This window comes from Schistosoma haematobium, chromosome ZW (assembly GCF_000699445.3).
Source record: "Schistosoma haematobium chromosome ZW, whole genome shotgun sequence".
Classification (NCBI taxonomy): domain Eukaryota; kingdom Metazoa; phylum Platyhelminthes; class Trematoda; order Strigeidida; family Schistosomatidae; genus Schistosoma; species Schistosoma haematobium.
In genome coordinates this window covers 39,101,689-39,121,424 of record NC_067195.1, presented here as the reverse complement: position 1 = coordinate 39,121,424, position 19,736 = coordinate 39,101,689, and the positions used below count along the sequence as shown (strand labels likewise).

The following is a 19,736-nucleotide window of genomic DNA, read 5'->3' as shown; positions in this document are numbered from 1 at the left end:
TAAGCTGGCTGGTAGGCTTGTCTTTTGGCCGAAGATATTATTTTATCTCAGCGCCCCTTTCTGACCAAACAGCGACAACGATGATTGTGCAGAGCTCCTAGCAAATGGTATTTTCAACACATTCCAGACGTTTTTTACAAGTCATAACAACAGGAGCCCTTAAGACAGCTCAATAGGATTCTGGGAAATGAGATCAAGCGCTGCACTAATACACCATAAACTAATGCATATGAACAGGGAGATGTCCCCTGGACAGGACATTGTCTGCTCCACTACAAAGAGAGAACTGAGCTCACCTTTGAAGATACTTCTTAGCCTTATTTTTACCCATTCATTAAAACAAGGTGTGGTTTCATACAAATGGAGTCTGGCACAACCCAATCCTGAAAAAGGGTCGACCCAACGATCCTTGCGGATGCTAGTCGGTAACCTATTTGAACCCCACAAAAGTTTGAAAACACCTGGTTTAAGAAGTTCCACGGGATTATCTAACCGGCACTAAGTTCTTTTCACTCCAGCAGAATGGTTTCCGGAAGGTCACAATTTGTGTAACGGATCTGATGTCTGAAACTAATAGATGGACCACCATCACTTATAGTAAGAGTAAGATGGACGTAATGTACTCAGATTCCATAAAAGCTCGTGGTATAGTCGATCATGCATGCGTTATCAATAAGCTCAAGTTCACAGGTATGAAGTAATTGCTAGTAGACTGGCTTAAGTCTCGTCAATATAATTGTCTTTTTAAAGTCAGGACAAATTTCTACCTCAGGTTACACAATGTTCTGGTGGTGTTCTCCAGAAGTCAGTATTAGGACCTCTCTTTTTATTGACCTTCCTCGGCGAGTATTCTTTAAGATATCACTTTTACTGGTGGTACTAATCTCTAGGGCGAAACTTGTAACCGGAACGATGACATGACAATTTGGGGGGATACCATTTGACTCCAAATTTGTGTGAGTGGTAAAAATCTTTCTTTTGGTTCTTCCAAATGTAAAGCAACCCATCCAAGATACGTTAAACCTACACATAACACCTATTTGATTACCCTCTGGGAGTGTCACCATTTAAAAAATATCTAGGTATTTTAATATCCTGTGATCTAACACTTTATGCCAACTGCAGAAAGAATTCAACTGTAAAGCACCATGCATCAGTAACTTTGAAGTTCATTTTTGACCAGTTTAGCACTTTTATTCGACCCCATTTGGAGTATAGTAGTGTTACGCCCAAGTCTTTGCTGTCGTTCGGTCGGTTAATCTACCCTAAATAACAATCGAATCAAATTTCAATTCAGGCTCCAAAGTTTATTCGCAAATTATAAGTAATTAACCCATATATATTGTTCTAACAATAATTATAACAATTAAAAAACAATCATTCAACTTTCAGGTTTCCAGAAACAAAGCTTCCAAAATACCAAACCAAGAAACAGAGTGAAACCGAAATATCCTAGGTCAAAGATATAAATAAACAGGTTCAAAAGCTGAGTGAAACAGGTATTTCTCCCTCACTCCGAAGGGAAAATAATACTCTGGATCATATCTAAAGGCGAATAATGAAATCAGTTCGTCGGCTGAAGCCCAAACCTTCTGTGAAACGCCTTGAATAATTAAATCGTTACCCTTTAGAATATAGGGGAATAAGAAGGGTATTTAGATGACATGCAATACCCTAAAGACCACAGAGTATCCTCTAGAAGACTTGTTTAAGCTTGGTTTCAACAAGAACCGCAGCAGAAATATACGGAATTCAAAGGCATAGCACAGAAGAGTGGATAGAAAGCACACCATAAACTGGCTGCAAGTAGTCAAGTCTTGGAATCCACTACCAAATGATGTGATTTAAGCAACGTCTCTGAAGTCCTTCAAGAGGATACGTGAAGTATTCCCAAGGATGCGAAACGGTAGTATCCACCAAATTAGCTGAACGTCGATTACTCCTGTTTGTTTCGTATACTTAACTCACTACATGGAGGCATCGGTGATCTACTACTACCAGACACAGAAGCTCGTTAACAGAAAGCTTCTATTCCGTTTACGACAGTTGACTAAAGGGGTCAGGAGTTCCTGTCCTTCAATACTTGTCACTCGCTGATCAGATGAGACAACGAGAATCTAAAAACGAACTAAAACTATGACCAGATAATGACGAAAAGGACCCTAATATTGTAGATTTTCGGGTGGTTAGGTTTAGGCAGAGAATGATACCGAAGTCGATTTGGATCCAGCACGAATCTGCTTAAATGGTCTCCGAACCTGTTGCACAAATCTTCGTGGCATTCTCACCGAGCAATCGAAGGTAAGTATACAGACAGATTTGATCAGGTCGGAGGTAGTCCTCGTCAGTGAAAGTTGCTTAACTCAGTCTATAGGTAACATCGTACTTGACTTTAAATTTTTCACACCATTGAGGGCCAACAGAATCCAGAAACATGAAGAAGTAGCCTTATCCATTATAAATACTGCCTCCCTTACAATTATCAATAACAAATTCCATGGAAACGGAATGTGCGAACTAGTCATTTGCCGCGTGAAATCCAACGAATAAGAGCTGCCGATTGGTTTGATTTGCCCCAGTCCAACCCGTGAGGTGAATGAGATCCTGCTAGATGGACTTAACACTTGATCATCGTGTTGTCGATGTTTAATCCTAAGGTTCATAGACCATAAAAATTCTTTCAAACGGAAGCTAGTTGACGTGGTTATTGCACGTGCCCTGGTGTAGCATGTAAAAACAGTAATTATGTACGACCTGATGTTCAAGTCATCATTACTAGGTCCCGTATTTACTCATTACGAGAATGGTGTCACAAGTCCCTTCAGCATATGTTTTATTTTATCTGTAACCTAAGGTGATTATCAAAGGCGTAGAAGAACGTCATACGATGTCCTATCTTGAAAACAGGTATGAATCATGAACCCGAGAACCACCAGCCCACATGCTCAAGCAGAGTGCCTGTCGAGACTCTAGAAAATAGTATTGAAAAGGAGTTGTCTAAATATCTATACCAAAAAACTGTTTTTTTAGCAGCATGGCTTTAAAACAAGTTGCTCATGCCTCATAAACCTATCAAACCTATCAAAGTTGATGTGCTCTAAAAGATCAAGAGCCACTTATAGATGTGGCTTTCATTGATTTCAGAAGGGCCTTTGAAAAAGCTCCACACAACAAACCGTCATTTAATTTATTAGGATTGGGGGAAACTTACTCATGTTGATCAAAACTTCCTAACTGAGTGTCAACAAAGAGTGCGAGTAAGCTACTAGAATTTTAGTCTGCAGAGGTAGATGAATTTTCAAAGTAAATAAGTTTTCAAGTCCTCAACATCGGTGCTGACCCCATTAGTCCTACTGGACACACCCCAGCTGAAGGAGCTCAGTCACCCATTCACACCAGAGACCTAGTGGGTACGCTGTAATACCAATCCCTTGCAACTACTAGCCTGCTTAGATCAAACTCTTTTCGATGTACCGATTGCTTCCCGAATGTACCATTGAGCCCCTTCATCCCTGACTTTCGATTTTACTGGGATGACATCCTATGATCATAAATGGTTAACACTCAAGGGCGTTTTCAAAGTTCAAATAACTGTGGCATCTTTAGGCCTGTAAACTTTGCTTAGCAAGGTGCCTTAGGGTACAGTTCTAGGACTACTTCTACTCCTCCTGTATGTAAGTAACTTTCGTAGTCTCCTATCATCATCGGTTTTGCCATGATCTAATGATACGGTGAGCGATAAAAAATGAAGATGGCGATTTAAACCTTATGAATGACTCGTGGAAATAATTTGAATGGTCTACGACTTGGAATTTGCCGACAAATGCTCCCAAGCCCATTATTATGCATATTGGTCGTGAAGATGTCACAAGTGTGTGGAGTTTGACAACACCTTAACCAGTAACATTGTAACGACCGAACTGCCAGTATTCGGTTTGAACGCAGGACTGACGAACATAAATGTATTCGAATAGGCCAGACTACGACCTTCTGTATAGTTTACCAAGTATTTTTGAGACACTCGTGTTAAATTGTATCAAAACACAAATCGTGTGCTCAATTTAGACGTTTCTAACTTAGGAAATAGAACAAATTATATAAAAAATACAGTCAAAGGTTCCTCTAACGCAAAGTAGCGCACTAAATAATAAAAGAAGCAGTTAATACTAAAGGGTTTGGTACGTGATAATCAATAAAAATAATCCCAACAAGATGGGATCAAATATCTATCTGCAGGGATTCCAGCAATCCTCCCCAGGAGACAGTCAAAAGGTTATCTGTCACACACTGAACCACGCCGTGACCTTGAGCTTAGTCAAACACAACATGCAATAAAAATTAGGCAACAAAAGATAAGTCTTTTACCAAAATCACGTAATAAAAGCTCAGGCGAGGAAGACTGAAGAACAAAAAATGTGGTTAAGTGAGACCTGAACAAAGGTTAAAATACACGACAGGGAGAAGAAACAAATAAATGACGGTACTGTCCAACAAGATAGCTGGGGAGGGATTTTCATCGTTCTCTTTTCGTTACAAACATCTAATATAATCAAAACATACCACCCCAATGAAGTCAAAAGCGAAGAGGTTCGAAGGTATATTCGACAGGTTATCAATTTATCGAGAAGTGACTGATCTAAATTGGCTAGCGGTTGCAGGAGAAGTTGAGCACAGCAGAATCACTTGTTATCTTGTTCGTATGCGTGGCCGAGCGTCTTGGGCCGGGTGAGTCCACTAAAACGAATGTGGTCAGCACCAAATGTCGAAGACTTACAGAGCTATTGATTTTGGGGATTTCACAATTGATTGATCACTGGGTGGTGATCAATCTCATGCTTGTCTAGTCCTTAATAGTGCAGATCGAATGCTATCGATCATGTTGCAATGTGGCCACCAGTTCCCTCAAGATTACAGGTACACCTTGCTGACGAGTGCCAAGTAGCACGAAACCCGGGTCCAGGGTTTCCTGTTGACTACCTCCAACCACCATCTAATTTTGGGGATTTATTTATCGCTACAGTCATCAAGGTACAGACCTAAGAATCCACGTTATCCAAGACTCAAAACACACTGTGATCTCCCGCGCATTGGCTGCCACAGGTCTTAGGATCCTCTGGTCATTACTCTGAGCCTTTACTATGAAGTCTTTGACACGGTATACGGTGTTCGTTCATCTTAAACTAGAGTAATAAATATATGCATCCAGAACCTGGCTAAAAATGATAGTAAACTGTCGGAAAAGATTTGGAGAACCTCAATTAAGTTGATTCTGCAATCATAAAGCCCCCGTATGACGAGAAACTGACCTAATTAGACCATTTTCTTTTGTTGTATCAGGAGTGATATGATCACAGTTGTTAAACTATTTGATGGTAAATTTGCATCTGGTATGCCATGATTTTCCTTGTCTTTAAAAAAGAATTTGCGAGGACAATTGAGACGTTCACAAGCCCAGAACGGATTACTTGTCATCTGACTATCGACTTTCCCATCGAATAATCAAAGAATTGAACTTTTTGCATCAACAATTGGTTGGAGTTTCATCCGTCAACGCATTGGAAACGGCGCTGGATTAACTGAAAGAACGCCATTACCAGGACTGATACATGCAATTCAGCCTCCTGTCTCGCCCAAACTGAAACTGATTTGAATTATTGTATTGTACCAACACAAAGCTTTTGATTGGCTGACTGTCAGTGAGGGAATATTAAACTTCTCCATGTTTGTAGGCCATGTATGGTTTCACATCTGGGCCTCCTGTACAGTCTATTCCTGCGTTTCTGACTAAACTAAAGTTACTGGTGGATGATGAGGAAACAAACGATCTCATATATTGGGATCCGGTAAGATTAGGTTTAATTAATAACTTCGTTCAGCACGGGACAAGCTTTCACATACGTGATGGAAACCGCTTAGCCAAAGAATTACTACCCCTTTATTTCAAACACAACAATTTATCTAGTTTCATAAGGCAGTTAAATATGTGTATGTGATTATCTTTTCTCAGTTTCTTTGTAGATGGTTTTAGAAAAATAAATCGTGTGGATCCGTCTCTTCCTTTAAAATCTGACACTGAAGACATGGAATTCAGTCATCCTTACTTCATCCGCAATAAAGATATTTTGCTATCCAAAATTCAGAGGCGGACCTCAAACATGTTCTCGCCAATACTGGGGTCAAGAAATCAAAGTTTTGGTGTGAAAGTACCTTATGTTCAAACTAATTCGGGTTTAAATGGTTCCATAAGTGTATCACCCCAAAGACCAATAACTGCCACAGACTTCTTAAGATTGGCAGAGACTGTACGGCACTTGCGTTGTAATCAAGAGGCTTTAAGTCAACAAATTAGTGTGTTAAAGTCGGAAAATCAGCTTTTGTATCGTGAACTTTCTGATTTACGAGAACATCACGACAAGCAATCCCAACTTATTCAGACAGTAAGATATCTAATTGTTAACCGAGACATTTTAGCTCTTCACATTCCTGTCAGCATTTGCAAAGGAAGGGAGGTCAGCAAGCGTGTGCATCGGACAGACAAAACGTAAAGCTCTTCCTTCTATTACTCCATCCGGTTCAAGATTTCAAAACAAAGAACTAAAGCTGGATCTTCGAAAAGGTATGTTTCTTTTGCCGATATATGAGTAGGAAATTTTGGTACTATAATGTCGTTATGCAATTATCTACCCTTCCAACACTTGTATGCTTTAACTTAATTTATCTTCGTCCAGTCTGTTGATAAATGTAGTATTTCGCTTGTTTAGCACTTAAGGTTTTGTGCAAACAATAAGCTTACCAATTTCTTATCACCAGTTAACCATGCCACTAATCTTGCTGTTCTGTGGAATTCATAATATTTGGAAGGTCACATAGATATCGTTGGAAAATCAGGAAGTTGTTAAGATTTATTGTTGATCTACTTCAAGGTGATTATTTTCTATAGAATGGTTTTATTTGTTTTCTTGGCCTACATACAATACAGATTTCGTGATATCTATATGCACTGTGATATACACCGTGTTATCTTTCACTAACAACCAAAATTGGGACAGGTGTTTGGTACGTATATGACTTAGCTTTTGACCTCTGTCAGAAAGACGCTTACAAATTCTTCAGTGACTTACAAAGTGGTTGATACCCTAAGCATCCGGTTTATTTCGAACAATAAAGTAAACGGGTTTATAGCAGTCCTACCTGCTGTACATTTTAACAAAACATGTATACATGAATTTGGTAGTAGCATCCTAACTACATTAACCTGATAAGGTAAGTAACTTACTCTTTTTGCAGAAAACCCAGACATCATAATCCATATTGGCTGTTTCAATCATAAGTTCATTAAACGTTTTTTTTAGCACTCACTGTTTTCAAATATGAGTCAACCATCTAAAAGTGTTTTATTTATGAAGTCATAAATCTGTCTTTATTTTGGCTTAAGAAGTCTGATATTTTAACTGAATCTCAGTCCAGCGTAGTACATGAACCCACACTCGGTTACTAAGTAAGAATCAATCACAGTTAACTGAAAGTACCAAGGGTAATTTTAGTTTAGTTACGACCTCATCTACATTAATGCGTCTACTTGGCTTTCACTACTTAGGTGATGCCATACTCAGGTTTTACGTAACTCAATTACCAAGTGCATCTTCGTATACAGGACTTTAAGTATAATTCTACCTAACTTCTAGAGTCTAAGTACGTGATGTAGTGGCTCAAACTTAGGACCGATTATCTAAAAGCCGAGTACTTTAACCACTAATCCATCACCCCACGTTCCATGGTCTACATGGGTTGCTAAGCTAGGAATAAAATCCCCATGAGATAGCGTCGGTTAAGTTACGAAAGTGATTTTCCCTTCATTTTATTAAAATATATCTTAAAGTAGTATTACATAAAACGGGGGAAGGTTGTTTAGCGATTTGGTAGTCAAATGCTGATTTATCAATACTGCTATCATTGTCCTGATTAGTGTTATGACAGTTTTAGGCTGTTATAATGCGTCCTTCAATGCAATAAAACCCATCAATTCCTGATAGTAAATTGTATGATGATTTATTTATGACGCGAACCTCAATAGCAGTTTATTTTCATCGTCTAGGCAGTAGTCATCTGTATCACCACTGATTTATATGTTTCAGCTTATGTACGTCTTGTGTACCCAGTTCACGGATATAGTAAAAACTAACATTCAGTCGAAATGTGTACTTCTCGTGCCAAACAAGGGACAGCATGATTTAAGGATAGTGTTACAAATGCAAAATTATCTAAGTTCTGCTCAATCGCCTACGGTCATCAGGAATGATAGTTTTTCGTTAAAAATTAACTTAACTAATGTGTTATCTGGTTTTAATGCCAAAAGTTCGTTCATTCTGGTCTTTATTACTGATTATCCAAACCTATAGGAAAGCCGACGGGGAATTCAATTCCTCAAGTGAAATTTCCGCAATTTGACCATGTATGTTCATGACCCATGTGAATTAATATCATAAGGTCCATTAACGTATTATTAATACCTGGTTGTGAATTAATCATTAAAATTGGACATAGAATTTTATTAACCTTGATACAAAAATTGTCCATTACGGAAACAATATCGTGATTTCTAATGATAGGTGTATTATCCTAAACATACCTTTAGGTTTCCAAATTGAAAGAAACTCTGTTCAACCACTTCAACTTGTCCAAACTAGTGATTTGCTCGGACCACATAAGCGCCCTAAATTCGACTTACGAAATTTGTCTGCAAAAATAGGCAATACAAGTTCCGGTGCAAATATTACTGACCAGATTTCAGATATTGGATCAGTTGTTCATATTCTCCCTTCAAATCTTCAGCTTACTCCAGTGAATCTTGGTAATGACGGTAAATATGTATACTCTTTAACTGGTTCATCACAAGAGTGTGACGTAAATAGGCAAAGTTTGGTTGATAAAAATCCTGCGAATGTTCAAGATGAACCGAGATACTATCTGTCTAAGGTAGGTTATTCTTCATGCCTTATTGTTTGTACGTCTGTAAGGTGGTTTAAACGGATAGTTAGCATCTCCAGCTTTACTGCTTGAAGTTGTAAAATGTTTGATCTCAAAATACTACTTCATTCCCCCCTACTGATTCCTGAGACGCAGTGATATGTGAAAAGTAAGTAATCAGCACAACAAAAATTGCCCACAAAATATCGTGTGGCCAAGACCATACAACTATTCGTTTAGTTCTGTAATCATGCTTCTAGGTTACTGAAAATCCTCAACACTAGTCCCTTTTCCCTCCCAAATTCTTTATGAAGGAATATCCCTATTTATTATGGTCAACCGGGACGTATCGACCGCCATTGTTCGCATGAGAAACGTTATCTGGATCGGAAACAACAGGCGGTGTTCGTCAAAGCTGCCAACTTTCCCGATTTTCATGTAACTTTGTCATAGGTATTCAAAATATAACTCGTTCTTCGTCTGACTTTTTAGGAATTAATATCTTACAACGATATGTACGCATCGATTTCGAGTGTACCTATGGCTGTCTTGTTTTCCTTAAGTAACAATCCAGTCCTATTCAGATTCCCTTTCTTTCCTTCTGAATATAACTTGTTGCTTCAGGACTGGTGTGCGTCAATCCCTAGTTTGACCATAGGAAGTGAAGTAAGGGATCGCGATTACCGCTTGGTGTCTTTTCAACTTTAGTAGGCTGGAGCTTAACAAACTCTGATACAGATTCAGAAAACTTGCTTAACTTCCACCGATTTTGGTAACCCGTGGGGTAGGTAAGATGTCCATCTACCAACGAAAGGTTAATTATATTGCTCAGCAGTCCTCTCCGCTTTAATTTATGGTTGTGGCCATTAAATATAGAGGATACTCGTAAGTTACTAGTATTTGATCACAGATGTCTTAGAAATATTGCTCGCGTCTGCTGGGATCATCGGGTAAGTAATAGTGAGGTTAGACGCAAAGTATTAGGGAATGATGGTAAGTCAGTTGATGAGGTTGTGAATCTTCATCAACTGAGATGGTTAGGTCAGGTATTGTGCATACCTAACAACCGATTATCATGACGCATAATGCTGACTAGTGTTGGAGACGAATGGAAGTTAGGGGCAGCCAAACTAAAACGTAATGTCAGTCCGTAAAGTCACTAAATTCTTGTCTAAGTCATGTTGGCAGATACAGACTACTCGGTTGTGGTCCGTGCGACTATCGTAACTAGTGGTTGGAGACTGAGTGACATGGCTCAGAATCGATCACAATGGCGTAGGTGTATATCCTCTGTCTTCCCATAAACCGTGAGATAGATATTGCTTTATACCTTTCTTTCTACCAACTAATTCATCATTCATGTATTAAATCCTTATATGTAATCTTCCTTTTATGTATTACTACCATTGAAGTAACTACTATAAATTCGGTGTTCATCTTGTTGTGCTAATGAGGTGTGGCAACTTGGAGCGAAGGAGATATGTGCCTGGTCCTACCTTGTGGCTGACTGACTGTAAAACATGGCCTATGGAAACAGTTGTCCATAAGCTGCAGGATTTTGATATGTCTTTTCAAAGTATTGCTTGCGTTTTATGGAATAACTGAGTAAGTAGTACTGAGATTAGATATAAATTATTAAGCAAAGATCGCATATTGGTTGGTGAGACTAGTGATTTTCGTCGACTGAGGTGGCTTAGTAATTGACTTGTTCGAATTTCAGCCACTAAGTCCCTGGTTCAAACACCTCTCCACCTAATTTGGCCTGAGTAACCGGATATCATTGACTCTAACAGTGGCTCATATTCAAGTACCTGATGAATGAGTAGCTATATTTTATACTATATACATCGACTTTCAATGTTTGCTGATGTAAGAGTAAATTGAGAAAAGATACAGTGATTGGAAAATCATAATACGAGATCAGCCCGTGAGGTCGTTGGCTGTTGATCTGATCAGTGTTGAAAGGTGCAAGATTCCTGGTCGGTGTTTTAAAATATTTGCTTACATGGTGCAAAGTAGCTCAGTTTTGTTCTCTATCTTCCCGTAAATTCTGAGTTGGTTTCCCAAAGAAATCAGAATTTTTTCTTCACTAGTCATTGTTTACCACCTATTAGCCTTCTCATTTCTAACTATAAAATTCCACTTATAACAATTTAATCTTATTTCTATTTCCAAACCAAAGGTGGACGATAATTTCATGCATCCCACAAATGATGAAGAGTTTCCTGTAGGCCTTAATATTGAGGAAGACGGTGTTACAGATGTGAATAATTCTATTTTAGAGTTAAACTGGCCATGTAGTAGATCAGATACGCCTTACTGTCTAACTGATTCTCCTGGCTTGAGTGACGTAATACCTTCAAAGTTAGATGGTGTAACAGATGAAAGTATTTGTGACCTGCTTCTTAACTGTGACTCACAAACCGAACAAGTAGTCGGTAACAATCAGTCTCTCCCAGAGTCTACCATTTCAAAATACACGTAAGTCTTCAACCTATCAACACAGTAACTCATCCGTAAGTTTTATGGTTAACATAGTTCCACCAATTGTAAATCTTTTAATTTTAACCTGTAAGCAACTTAGAACCATGTCCAAATGTGCATCAAAATAAGTTGTCTTAAAGTCAAAATAGTTTTTTTCTTGATGTCAGTATGGAATCCTTATACGTATTTTGATGCACTTTGAGGTAAAATTGTTTTCCACTTAACAACACTAAAGAACTGCCCTTGCACATGAAATGTATGGTTGTTATTTGTGTCGTTTTCAGGAAGGAGCCGATAAGAAAACAGCATAAAATTCAGAACAGACCCCGTTGTATCGTACCTTTTTCAGAAAGCGACCCTCAATTTGCTTCCACAACTCTCCAGGACATTGACAGTCTTCCATGGGAGAAGTATCAAGATAGTGGTTTTGACTTTAACCTCGGTAAGTGTTCCATTCCACTTGAAAATATTACAAGTTTAGATGTTGAACAAAATCAAACAGAAAATTCAAGCAGTTCTTCAAATGGTCTTATAGTCGGTACGTATAAATAGTCTTTTGATGTTAACCTATGGTTGGCAGATTTACTCCTCAAATATTCCTCTAAATCATTTTTTAGTTAGACATCTAATACTAGATATTGAAATCTTAATTCAAAATTGGTAATAAAGCCCACACACAAATCAAGTGACTTGTGTGGCGCATATGTATTCGGTGCCCCTTTGTACCAATATTTATGTGTTCAAATAAATAAATAAATGAAATGCAGCACATTAGTTGTTTCTCCTGAAAATAAAGAATCATAAAAAAACTTCCTGTTTCGTAGATATTTGGAGTTCATTTCTACACAGTTTATTTTATTGACTTTCATAACCAACTCATGTTGTTAAACTTACTGGTATTTAATCATTGCTCAGTTTTGTATGATAATATTTCATGCGAATGATTCGTTCAGTTTTCCAATGAATTTTCAACAGCTTGGATGTGATGATATTTTAGCACTTCACCATCAGATTGCTTTTGCAGCATACTTACTTACTTACTTACGCTTGTTACTCCCAATGGGGCATAGGCCGCGGACCAGCATTCTCCAACCCACTCTGTCCTGGGCCTTCTTTTCTAGTTCCATCCAATTCTTGTTCATTTTTCTCATGTCTATTTCCATTTCTCGGTGTAGTGTGTTCTTTCATCTTCCTCTTTTCCTTTAGCCTTGAGGATTTCATGTGAGGGCTTGTCTTGTGACGCGGTTGGGTGCTTTCCTCAATGTGTGTCCTATTCACTTCCAGCGCTTCTTCCTGATTTCTTCCTCCACTAGGATCTGGTTTGTTCTCTACCACAGTAGGTTGTTGCTGATGGTGTCTGACCAACGGATCCGAAGTATTTTGCGTAGACAGCTGTATCTTCTACATGATGGCTTTCGTAGTTCTCCAAGTTTCCGCCTCATACAGTAGAGCTATCTTGACATTTGTATTGAAAATCCTGACCTTGGTGTTGGTTGACAGTTGTTTTGAGATCCAGATGTTCTTCAGTTGTAAATATGCTGCTCCTGCTTTTCCGATCCACGCCTTCACATCTGCATCAGACCCACCATGTTCATCAATGATGCTGCCCAAATATGTACAGGTTTCTACATCTTCCAAAGAGAAAGGGTGAGAGTAAGCAACATTGCCTGACACCGGTCTTTACCTCGAACAAGTCTGTCAGTTGTCCTCCATGCACAATTTTGCAGTTTAATCCATCATAGGAATTCTGTATGATATTGACTATCTTCTGAGGCACGCCGTAGTGTCGAAGAAGTTTCCATAGTGTTGTTCTGTCCACGCTATCAAATGCCTTTTCGTAGTCAATGAAGTTGATGTAGAGTGATGAATTCCATTCAATTGATTGTTCCACAATGATCCGTAGAGTTGCGATTTGGTCTGTACACGATCTATCCTTACGGAATCCTGCCTGTTGGTCACGAAGTTGGGCGTCTACGCAGTCCTTCATCCTGTTTAACAATACCCTGTTGAAGAATTTTCCTGGTATTGAGAGAAGAGTGATACCCCTGTAGTTATCACACTTGCTGAGATCGCCTTTCTTCGGTATCTTGATCAGAAGTCCTTCTTTCCAGTTTGTTGGTACTTGTTCCTCATCCCAAATCTTATTGAAGAGAATGTGGAGTATCCTTGCAGTTGCCGCTACGTCTGCTTTCAGTGCCTCTGCTGGAATGTTGTCTGGTCCTGCTGCTTTGCCACTCTTGATTTGCCTGATGGCCATGCTTATCTCTTTAATTGTTGGTGGGCCAACATCGATTGGGAGGTCCGTGGGTGCTGCTTCGATGTTGGGTGGGTTCAGTGGAGCTGGTCGATTCAAGAGTTCTTTGAAGTGTTCTACCCACCTGTTTCGTTTTTCTTCAATATTGGTGATTACCTCGCCTTCCTTGATTTTCACTGGTCGTTCTGGTTTGCGGCGATGTCCAGACAGTTTCTTTGTTACGTCATACAGTTGTCTCATGTTTCCTTCTCTTGCAGCCTTTTCCGCCGTCATTGCTAGATCTTCCACATATTTACGTTTGTCGGTTCTGATGCTCCTCTTCACTTGTTTGTTTACTTTTGTGTATTCAGCTTGTGCCTTGGCTTTTTCTGCTCTTGTTCGGCTGGTACTGATTGCTGTTTTCTTGTTCCTCCTTTTTTGAATCATATCCAGTGTATCAACAGTGACCCATTCCTTGTGATGGTGCTTCTTGTGGCCCAGAACCTCATGGCATGTTGGAGTGATTGCTTCTTCAATCCCCTTCCAGTTGCTCTCCATAGTAGTTCCTTCTCCATTGAGTAGATCATGAAAGGCCTGGAACTTATTGCTGAGGACTATCTTGAATTCGTTGAGTTTGTCAGTATCCCGAAGAAAGGATGTATTGAACTTTTGTGATATTGTCCGCCCCGTTGTCCAGTGCTTCTTGAGTTTCAATTTCATCTTGGCGACCAGCAAGTGATGATCTGATGCTATATCAGCTTCTCTCTTGGTTCTCACGTCTTCCATCGTCCTCCTAAAGTTTTTGTTGATGTAGATATGGTCGATTTGATTTTGTGTAGTGTGATCCGGTGAAGTCCATGTGGTTTTGTGTATGCGTTTATGTGAGAATATGGTGCCGCCTATGACCAGTTTATTGAAGGCACATAGGTTTGCAAATCTCTCACCATTTTCGTCCCTTTCTCCCAATCCGTGTCGTCCCATGATGTCTTCATATCCAGTGTTGTCCGTCCCAACCTTGGCATTTAAATCTCCCATCAGAATGGTCAGGTCCTTTGTTGGGCACTTCTCGATGATTGACTGCAGCCTATTGTAGAATTGATCTTTAGCGTCTTCATTGTGGTCGTTGGTAGGTGCATAGCATTGGATGACGTTCATTGTAATGCCCTCTTTCTTTGTTTTGAATGAGGCTTTGATGATCCCTGGTCCATGAGATTCCCATCCTATACGTGCATTTTGTGCTTGTTTGGACAGCATCAATACAACTCCTTGTGTATGTGGGGCATTTTCTTCTTCATGGCCGGAGTATAACAGGAGCTCTCCTGAAGTTAGTCGTTGTTGTCCAACTTGCGTCCAATGTGTTTCACTGATCCCAAGCACCTCTAGACTGTATCTTCTCATTTCTGCAGCAATTTGTAAAGCTCTCCCGGTGTCCCACATTGTACGAACCTTCCATGTACCTAAATAAATGGTTGCTCTGGTTGTTAGAAGGGGCATCGGCCTCGTAACTTCCGAAGGAACTCGGTTTTCATTATGAGGCGTCATAGTTCTTCTAAATGAAGACCTTCTGATTCCCAGGGCAGAGTTTAAAAGGTTTGAATAATTTTTTCTGGTTGTAGTTTTTTTAGCGAGTTAGTTTTCTACGGGATGGGGTCGCTAACCCCATGCTCAACCCTCCTCCTTTATCCGGGCTTGGAACCGGCACTAGCTCCCGGAGGGACTCCAAGCGGAGTTCTTTTGCAACATAATCAAGCTTTTTTTCTTTTTACTAAAAGCCAACGTTTTATTATTGAAGTATATTGTATTTAATGTGAGTTGTTTACATCCATGCCAGTTAATTTATTCGCTGAATTTTTGTTGTAGGTAGGATTGAAACTTCAGAAATATTTGACCACTTACAACTTGTTCCCATAAACCTGTAATTTGTCTTTGGACATTAAACAATATGCATTTTTGTGGGTTCTTGTAAATTGTCAATGTAATATTTTCTTTTTTGTGCTTAGGCAATGAAATTATTCCGGTAGAACCCGTTAATTTAAACGCATGTGATGATGTTATCCAGTTCTTGAGGTCAGAAATTCCTGACAAGAAGTTAAAATCAGATGAACCATTAAAAACTGTTGCAACGACTGAGGCACAGGCCTCTACTCAAAATGGTGCTATTGATTTAACAAGCAATTTATCTGCGCCAACTACCTGGAAAGCAAGACTTTCTGCCAACAATCGGCTCACAATATCCGCTTCTCCCAAAGTTAAACGAAAACAAGTACCGGTTTTGATCCGCAGAAAATCAATCACCCCTCTTTCAACTCCTGATTTTTGTGAGGAAGAATTGGAATAATGTACAATCCAGGTTAGTCCTTCAAAATATTTCTTTCGTAGATATGATAACTTATGATTGCTTTCATTTTATTTATTATATTTACTAAGTTTTTGTGTTTGTACACGTGATATACTAGACAAGTTTACCATCTGGAGCTCCAGTGCTCGTAAGTAACTTTTTCTCCATGAAGGAAATCTTCTATTCACTCAGGAATACAATACCCCTCCCTTGAGTGACATCGAATTCTTACAAAAGCTACATCGACCAGTACATATGCCCGAAGTTATTTTTGTTTCTTGAAATCTATTTACTTCTAAGTATATATCAAGCATTTCAACCCTATTTCCCGATTTCATACTTTGAACTAGTAATTATAATAATTCACACATCGTATGACTTTTTCTTATGCAAAACAATTTTGTGTTTTTTACTTTTACAGTGCTCTTCATTTCATTGTAATTCCTACACACAGTAGTTTCCCAAAGAATTTCTTCACGATAAAGATTCGCCAAAGTAATATATCATGAACTGCTTCTACGAAACCATTTTTTCCCACATAAAAGTTTTCTTGCAAGCTCTCATAAACAGCGAGTTTCACGATCATGTTGGACGAATACGAATTTAATGACCATACACGATTGTTTTTTCGATGAATAACCAAGTTTTAAACATTTCTCCAGTGTGTTTATTGATTAGTCCTATCTGTTCATGCAGATTTTAATATATTGTGTTTCACAAAGTATAAAGACGGTGTATCAGATTCTATTAAACAATAATTAATATCGACATTTTTTTCTGCTTCTCATCTATTTTTAGATGTAATCATTCAAAGAAATTAGATTATGCTTTCCTTACAATAATTCCTTAGTTAGAGCAGACTCAAATTACAGTTCGTATCCTGATTGTTATTATTCAAAGTTATCCGTCTTCTAGTCGATAGACATTATAAACTGTCCACTTCAATTGGTTGGTAACAGAATTCTTTTAAATTATAAAAATCGCGAAAATATTATATATAATGATAATGTATGGAACTGTCCAGTGGACGAAGCAAAGTTCTAGAAATAAAGATATATTAATATGTTGAGTTTAGATTTGTAACGGCAAAATTAGTTTTGGTGGATTTCATCTATTTATAGCTACAATCTACAGTGAGCGGAACAAAGTGAATGTTTATTTTGGTTACTAACATCAGTTAATCATTTAAACTAATGATTCGAAGTTTGTGCATATGGTTCATCTGGGCTAAATACCTTAATTTCTTCGAAGTACCGGAGACCCTGTTATTTTTTCATCACTTTGTTACTTATTTTTATTGAGGGTCTGTTTTACTTTAGGTCTATGTAATACTTATCGGTTTTAAGTAAATTATTATTAAGCTTTGTTCGCTTAGAATTGAAAGTTATCCTGAAGAATGCGTAAAATTATCGCTATATGTAATGTGATATCATCATGTAGCAGTCGGACACTTTCTGGTTCCACTCAGCTAACATCGACCAGATACCAGTCAGCATGTCGGTTAGATTAGAATATTGAAATGTTCTTGGTGGTCGTGCGCCATTTCGTAGCATGTATATATCATGAACGCAAGTATGTTTTTTCTGTGGGCTGATTATTTGGAGCGTAAAGAATGTTTAGAAACATACTTGAAGTTGTCACGACTTCCCCTATACGGTGGTTAATTCTGTTTGTGCCATGTGGATAACTAGATTACAAAACTACTGAAACACAATAATGGACTCTAAAATCTTATTTTCATTACTTCTTAACGGTTAAGGTTAAAATGCTTGCAAGAGACTAGTAATTAGTCTAGAACTACCTTATAAAACTTTCCCAATAAGATAACTCAAACAGATGGAGGCATTTGAGCTCTCCTACTTATTGAAGCTTATTTAGAACAGCTGAGGGTGATGTTATCAAAGTGGAAAATGTTTCTCAGTATTGGAATAAATGATTCAGAAACACTCGGTTAATAATTTAATAGCAATAACACAGTAAGATTTCACCTTAAAGTCCTCCATTCTTTTCTAGTTTCCGTCAAAAAATTGAAATTTACCCTCAATTTTTCTTTCGAATGAAATATTTACTTCTCTAGCTTCACCATTGACTTCTAATTTTTCCACTGAATCCCAACCGTTAAGCTTAAGAGTCTAACTAAAATATGTAAATACTTTGTCAACATATGTATTCTAGTTTTTCCTACATAACTCCCTCTACTAAAAAATCCCTTGCACATGATATAGAGTAATAATTTGAACGATCCACTGTTTTGGAAACTACTAGTCAAGCGAAATGGAAAAAAATTATTTGATGAACATTTTCAACAAAACATTTTTCGTATTAGCTTTACAATTACATTTAACAATATTTATGCAGTCATCGTAGTTCGTTTTATGAAGAATTGTTTATGTTACATGGTAAAGAAAGGGAGGCTAAGAATATTTTTATACATTTAGAAGTATCGTAAATAAACAATCGGTAGTATCAATAACAATAAAAGTACAAATGACTGTATTTATCAGCAAAGTAAATCACGATTTTTGGAAGCGTGTGTTAGGTAGAACTGACAATTAAAAAAAAAGACTTTTCTTATGTTTAAGTTTTCCGGTTTGCAATCTTCAATAGATATTACCTCTTCTGTGTTTAGTAAACGGAAGCACGTAAATGTGGAAACATCATTGTTTCTCTGTATGTTATATCGAAAGTTGACTTTTGATGCTGTGTTCACTAATCTCAACTTTCCATAGATTTGCTGACCCATTTATTTAACAACAATGAACACTCACGTAGCTTTTTACATACGACACATATTTTATAAATACTGTTATATCCCGATGAGAATAATCAATGGTAACTGTTGAGATCTATACTATACGTATATTTTTATCGTATAATCGTTAGTCAGTCAGTCAGCTACAAAGTAGGACCAGGCACATATGTGCATCGGTCCAGGTTGCCATACCGCATCAGCACAACAAGATGAACACCGGATTCACAGCAGTGGTTAGGTCAAAGGTGGTAATATATATGAGAAAGATTGCATATAGAGATATAGTACAAGAAGAAAGAATTGGTTCGTAGAAGGAAAGATATGAATCAATTTTAATCTCTTAGTTTAAGGGAAGATAGGGAGTATATACACCTACGCCATTGTGATCGATTCTGTACCATGTCACCCACAGTCTCCAACCATTGGTTACGATAGTCACGCGGACCCCAGCCAAGTAGTCTGCATCTACCAACATGGCTCAGACTAGAAGTTAGTGTCTTCAAGCACTGATGCCACGTTTTGGTTTGGCCGCCCCTAACTTTCTTCCAACCATCTCCAGTACCGGATAGCATTGCACGTCGTGGTAGTCGGTGTTCAGGCATACGTAACACGTGGCCCAACCATCTCAGTCGATGAAGATTCATAACCTCATCAACTGATTTACCATCATTCCCTAATACCCTGCGTTTAACCTCACTATTACTTACCCGGTGATCCCAGCAGATGCCAGCAATATTTCTGAGGCATCTGTTGTCAAATACTAATAGCTTACGAGTGTCTTCTACTCTTAATGGCCATGTTTCGCTACCGTAAAGTAAAACAGAACGGACTGCCGCGCAGTATACCCGTCCTTTTATTGATAGACGGATATCTCGCCTTCGCCAAAGGTGACGCAAGTTGGCAAAAGCCAAACGAGCTTTTCGAATCCGTGCTGAGATTTCATCAGACACCAACCCATTAGG

At 38.4% G+C, this 19,736-nt stretch overlaps 1 protein-coding gene across 3 annotated transcripts; it reads left to right on the top strand.

Annotated features, from left to right (window-relative positions):
- The first annotated feature begins 5,549 nt into the window (after positions 1-5,549).
- Positions 5,550-17,342, top strand: HSF2_1 (Heat shock factor protein 2). 3 transcript variants are annotated; one of them, XM_051211331.1, is made up of 12 exons: positions 5,550-5,843; positions 5,877-5,985; positions 6,019-6,437; positions 6,472-6,616; positions 6,980-7,056; positions 7,091-7,263; positions 8,636-8,976; positions 11,150-11,448; positions 11,736-11,893; positions 11,933-11,989; positions 15,685-16,034; positions 16,444-16,790. In XM_051211331.1, exons 1-6 carry the CDS (start codon positions 5,733-5,735, stop codon positions 7,130-7,132), a joined length of 903 nt encoding a protein of 300 aa, XP_051071377.1. In that variant the 5' UTR covers positions 5,550-5,732; the 3' UTR covers positions 7,133-7,263; positions 8,636-8,976; positions 11,150-11,448; positions 11,736-11,893; positions 11,933-11,989; positions 15,685-16,034; positions 16,444-16,790. The 3 variants fall into 3 exon arrangements, with proteins under 3 accessions (XP_051071377.1, XP_051071376.1, XP_051071378.1); XM_051211329.1 differs by lacking the exons at positions 6,980-7,056; positions 7,091-7,263 and having other exon boundaries at positions 16,444-17,342; XM_051211330.1 differs by lacking the exons at positions 15,685-16,034; positions 16,444-16,790 and having other exon boundaries at positions 5,550-5,985; positions 6,980-7,263; positions 8,636-11,893; positions 11,933-13,312.
- The last annotated feature ends 2,394 nt before the right edge of the window (positions 17,343-19,736 follow it).